We start from the raw sequence: 5410 nt of genomic DNA, 5'->3' as shown, positions 1-5410 counted from the left end.
AAGAAAATGAGATTTATAATTAAATACAGTGACTTAAAAAAAAAAGGGCTCAAAAACAAAAACTCAAACCAAAACAATTAAAATCCAAAGGGCTAAGTTTCCCAAACCTTGAAGTCAAACTGAGTAATCCCTACACGATAAACAGTTTAGAAGAAACAAGTCTTTTTCCTTGCATAAATGAAATATAAAAAATTACATAACTGTTCACAGACTAAATTCATAAACACATTAAGATTCATGGTCTTTCAATGACAAGTGGATAAATATCAGGAAGTTCACATTGGTAAACGGGAACAATGCTTTATTGGGTTGAATTATCAGTTGTTTATGCTAGAAAAACCCAATTCCCTATACAATACTCTGCATTTTTCTCTGTTATAATGAGTAATTTAAATGTCTTCTTTTTTCCTTTCTCTTTCACAGTCTATATACCTATTATCTTTTGTTTGTTGTTGTTAATCCTCACCTGAAGATATTTTTTCCATTGATTTTTTAGAGAGTGGAAGGAAGCGCAGAGAGAGAAAGAGAAGCACTGATGTGAGACACACTGGTTGCCTCAGGGGATCAAATCTGCAACCCCTGCCAGCATGGCTCAGTAGTTGAGCCTCGACCTATGAAACAGGAGGTCACAGTTAAATTCCTGGTCAGGGCACATGCCTGGGTTGCTAGCTTGATCCCCATATGGGGTGTGCAGGAGGCAGCCAATCAATGATTCTCTCTCATCATTGATATTTCTACCTTTCTCTCCCACTCTGAAATCAATAAAAATATATTTAAAAAAACCTGCAATCCAGATATGTGCCCTTGACTGGGAATTGAACCTGAGACCCTTTCGTGTGAAGGCTGATGATCTAACCACTTAACGACACTGGCCGGGCTACACCTATTATCATGATATCATTTTTTAAAATACATTTTTATTAACTTCAGAGAGGAAGGGAAAGGAAGAGAGAGAGAAACATCAATGATGAGAGGGAATCATTGATTGGCTGTCTCCTGCACGTTGGACCGAGCCCACAACCCAGGCATGCTCCCTTGACTGGAATTGAACCTGGGCCCTTTCAGTCCCCAGGCCGGTAGGGCATTGATGTCAGTTTTATATACGTACATTCTTTTTTTTTTTTTTTAAATCCTCACCCAAAGACATGTTTCCATTGATTTTTAGAGAGGGTGGAAGAGAGAGGGAAAGACTGAGAGAAATACTGATGTGAGAGAAACAGAGATTGATTGCCTCCTGCATGCGCCCTGACCAGGGCTCAGGCTGGGGAGAAGCCTACAACCAAAGTACGTGCCCTTGATGGAAATCAAATCTGGGTCTCTTCGGTCCGCAGGCCGAAGCTCTATCCACCGAGCCAAATCGGCTAGGGCTATATACTTATATTCTTAAAAAAAATTACTACATTGCTTTGGCCAGGTAACTCAGTTGGTTATGTTGTCCTGATACACCAAGGTTGTGGGTTTGATCCCAAGTCAGGGCACATACAAGAAGCAACTAATGAATGCAAAAAAAAAGAAAAGAAAAACAATACTACATTGGTAGACTTGAATTTTTATACCAAAAAATGTCAAATTAACTATTAACCACAAAGCTGGCTGAACTCCTATGTCTTTCAGAAGCTACTATATTTATCATTTGTTCCATGTGACCATTTTGGTTTCTATTTTTATTTATTTATATAGCACACCTAATTCTTCTAAGTGGACAGTGAATAGTTTATAAAACCTAGACTAGATGAGATCCAGGCCTTGAAGGTGTGTTTTAATTTTTAAAAAAAATTAAGATTCCTTAAACTCTATAGCAGCAAATCCACTCTCGAAGCATTCCAAAAATCTGAAGGGTAGATGAAAGAATTATGTTACTAAAAAAAAAAAAAAAAAATCATTGTAGAGCTCACGAAAATTTCAGAGCAATGAAAACCTGGAACTGCCTCTTTATGGAGTTGTCCCCTTAAAGAAGAAAGTTTTTCAGATATTTTCCAGAGAGTAGTTTATTTGAGATGCTTAAAATAAAATAAATCACTGATATATAAAATAATAAAAATACTTAGTACTTTTTATTTACAAATTAATTTCATAATCCAACTATAATAAGCATGTCGAAACAACAAAGAAAGTTATTGGCTTCCATCCATTAGGGCTAGAAAAATAAATTCGGCACTGTGTTCTATTTTTTCACATAGAATTGTAAAGTCTTTAAAAGAAGCTACTTTAGAATAATCTTCTAGTATGAACTGAATTTGATAAAATATAAAATTTAGTATTTTATAAATACTATAATTTAGATTAATTGAATTAGCTATGATTAATCTGTGGAAAAGCAGAGCACAAATATGTCAATCATCCACAATTAGGTCTAACCATTATATACAAGAGACATTTTTCAATGGTCAGAGTAAGACTTTATTCATATTCTTGAAAGGTAGCTTTGTTCCCAATAAATATTCTTTCTACCACTTTTGTAAACTTTAGGGAGATCACATTCCTAATGTAAAAAGAAACAATACAGCTATTTGACTTTTTGTTTTTTTCTTGCTTGAAACTGCTCTGTTTTGTTTTTTACCGATTTAATCAACATCGACAAGGCAGGATCAATGGACCTCTTTTGTGATTCCTTTTGAATTTCACTCTCTTTTTTCTTTATTGCCTGAGTTAGTTCTTGTTCTTTTTGTTCTCTTTGCCGGGCTTTCTCCTCAAGAATTTTCTCCATAGCTTTTGTTTTCTTGAAGTTAGGATCCGAAGGGTCCAAATTGAACAAGTGGGAAGTATACATTGCCTGAAACCGTGCATCCTTAACATTTACCTGTAAATCCAAAAGGAAAATAAAAATAAATTATTAAACCAAAAGGCCCAGAAATGGGGCCAAATTTTAAGTCAATGAGTTGTTATTGGGGGATGAGGGGATCACTTCATAAGTTATATAAATGTTTAACCACTATGGTGTACACTGAAACTAATATAATGTTGAATGTCAACTGTAACTGGAAAAAAAGGTCAGTGAGTGGTTAACTGTATAAAAGTATAAATGTGAGTAATTTGCATAGCTTCATTAGAAAATTGCTTTCCCACAGGATCTTCAATGGACTTTTAAAGCCTACTCTTAGATCACAATGTGCAGGACACACTGTTCCAACCGTGTGACAATCTCCTTGGAAGGGAACTGTAGTGGTCTATACATATGTGCCTGTAAGTATACTGGCCACGCAGAGGAAGGACTGTCGAAGTGGCTCCCGAGGCGTGGTACCCCCCGCCCCCGCCCCCGCCTCCAGTGTGAAATCTGTTTCTGGCTGAGATAAGTCAGCCAGAGATGGTATCTCCTGCTGAAGTTTTATGCAAAGTCACTGTATTGGAAGTACATTAAAACATTTTTAACCTTAGTGCCAAAATGAGTAGCTACTGAGGGTGATTCATAGGTGAAAAGATTTGAGAGACTACTATGGAAAAGGAGGCACCCCTGAAACCAAGATCTGGTCAGATACAAACCCCAAATTCATCTTCTATCTTTCTACCAAACCACCATGGTTTCACCCGGTGCTCAACTGGCTGTGTAGGACTAAGAGATGGTAATTTTGGCTCCATGGTCCTTCAGAAGACATCTCAAGGCTGACTTTCACTATGTTTAATTTTTATCTCCAGACCTGACTCTAGAGCAGGGGTGGGCAAACTTTTTGACTCGAGGGCCACAATGGGTTCTTAAACTGGACCGGAGGCCGGAACAAAAGCATGGATGGAGTGTATGTGTGAACTAATATAAATTCAAAATAACATCATTACATAAAAGGGTACGGTCTTTTTTTTTTTTTTAGTTTTATTCATTTCAAACGGGCCGGATCCGGCCCGAGGGCTGTAGTTTGCCCACGGCTGCTCTAGAGTGAACACCAGCTTTAAGAGGCTAATGGCATATGTCCCTGGTTACCTCAAAGTCATCCTCTAATAATTCCTTCTTTTTTATAAGCTGTTTTTTCTTCTTTTTGCTTAGATTCTGGTGCTCCACAATCTTGTTGTAATTGAAGTGTTTCTTGTTATCTTCCTCCTCATCCATCATGAGCAAAGCCATTTCAGCCTATAAAGAGGAAAAAAAAGTTCAAACGTCCAACAATGTTTTTCTTCCCCAAACAGGAATATGGAGTATGAAATGCCCTCCAGAAAAGGAGAACTCAGTCACCAATGATCTAGGATAACATCTGTTATCTGTAAACTGATTGTGGATTACTGAAACTCACAAAGAAACCCAGAGATCTTTGTACTGCTGTAAGCAAACAGGTAAATGCTTCAGAAGCAACATCACTGACAGTAGGAGAAGGGTGAAAGTCTGTATTTACACCACATTCCACGTTAGTGTAACTGGTTAGTAGGCTGTAGGAATGAGTCCCCAAGTCACTCAAATAAAAATTTATCATTTTCACTTTGGTCTTTTAATGCAGTGATACTAAATATAGCAAATGTAGTATTTTGTGGTACAAACTACTCTTCAAACATGTATATTAACAAGAAGAAATTTATTTTCCTTTTGCCTTTTTTGCATTTATTGTTTTAATATTGATATGTCTCTATGAAGTGATCTATCTTAATTTTTGTTTCTGAACTATATTATCTTTTCCACTAAATAGGTATTTTCTACCGACATGTGATAGGATTAAATGTGAGTTCTCAAGAACCAAGTAAACAATGATGTATACTAGAGAAAATAAAGAGTATACTGTCAGACTTTTGTGAATCTTCCAATATTACTACTTCAGACTGCTTTAATTTCCTTTTACTTTCATCACTGGCATCTACAGTTGGTTTTCTTTTTAGAGCCATTTCCCACAAGAGAGCTCATCTTTGTGCTCCTAACCTCTATGAGTATTACTGTATATGCAATAAATGGAGAGCAGAAAAGATCCATTAAAACGCAGAGTTTAAGTGACCAGCCAGGCTCACTCCCAAATACAGATGTAAATATCAGTCATAGGGATGCTGTTGACTCCAATTCCTGCCTCAGCAAAAACACCTATTACTCTGAGCCATGGGTCTTTGGAGTCACTGAAGAAAAGGTTCACTGCACTTCAAAGAAAAGACTTTACTTTTGTACATTAAACTTATGATTTTTATAATAATAACAAGAGAAATTAGGATTTGATAAACCATAGAAAGCAAAGTCTGTATTATGGGATTTTTAAAAAATTGTTTTATTGCTTAAAGTATTACAAAGAGTATTATATATGTCTCCTTGTATTATGGGATTTAGATGAACTTCATTTAAATTAGCTATGAATGATCGTGTGAGTACTGATGATCGCTTACCTTTTGTTTCTCTATTTCAGCCTCCTCCTCTGGAGATGGGCCATCTGTTGCAGATTTCACTGATTTCTTCTTTTCTTTTATACCAAACAAAATTGGAGGGTTAAAAATTACAAGACTATCGGCAACA

At 36.4% G+C, this 5410-nt stretch overlaps 1 protein-coding gene across 2 annotated transcripts in view; it reads right to left on the bottom strand.

The window, feature by feature from the left end:
• Window positions 1-2037: 2037 nt before the first annotated feature.
• Window positions 2038-5410, bottom strand: part of ESF1 (ESF1 nucleolar pre-rRNA processing protein homolog) — a 69387-nt gene continuing 66014 nt past the window's right edge. The window contains exons 11-13 of one of the 2 annotated variants that reach the window (XM_070419894.1): window positions 5284-5357; window positions 3914-4060; window positions 2038-2800 (exon numbers count right to left, since the gene is read on the bottom strand). In XM_070419894.1, coding sequence (XP_070275995.1) covers window positions 2507-2800; window positions 3914-4060; window positions 5284-5357 — 515 coding nt within the window. In that variant the 3' untranslated portion in view covers window positions 2038-2506. The remainder of the gene's footprint in view (window positions 2801-3913; window positions 4061-5283; window positions 5358-5410) is intronic. The other variant, XM_070419893.1, reaches the window with a different exon arrangement.

The sequence above is a fragment of the Myotis yumanensis genome, unplaced genomic scaffold (genome assembly GCF_028538775.1).
Source record: "Myotis yumanensis isolate MYYU_CA2020_CCGP unplaced genomic scaffold, mMyoYum1.0.hap1 SCAF_7, whole genome shotgun sequence".
Lineage (NCBI taxonomy): Eukaryota > Metazoa > Chordata > Mammalia > Chiroptera > Vespertilionidae > Myotis > Myotis yumanensis.
Note: the sequence above shows the minus strand (reverse complement) of the source record. Positions and strands in the feature narration are given on the sequence as shown.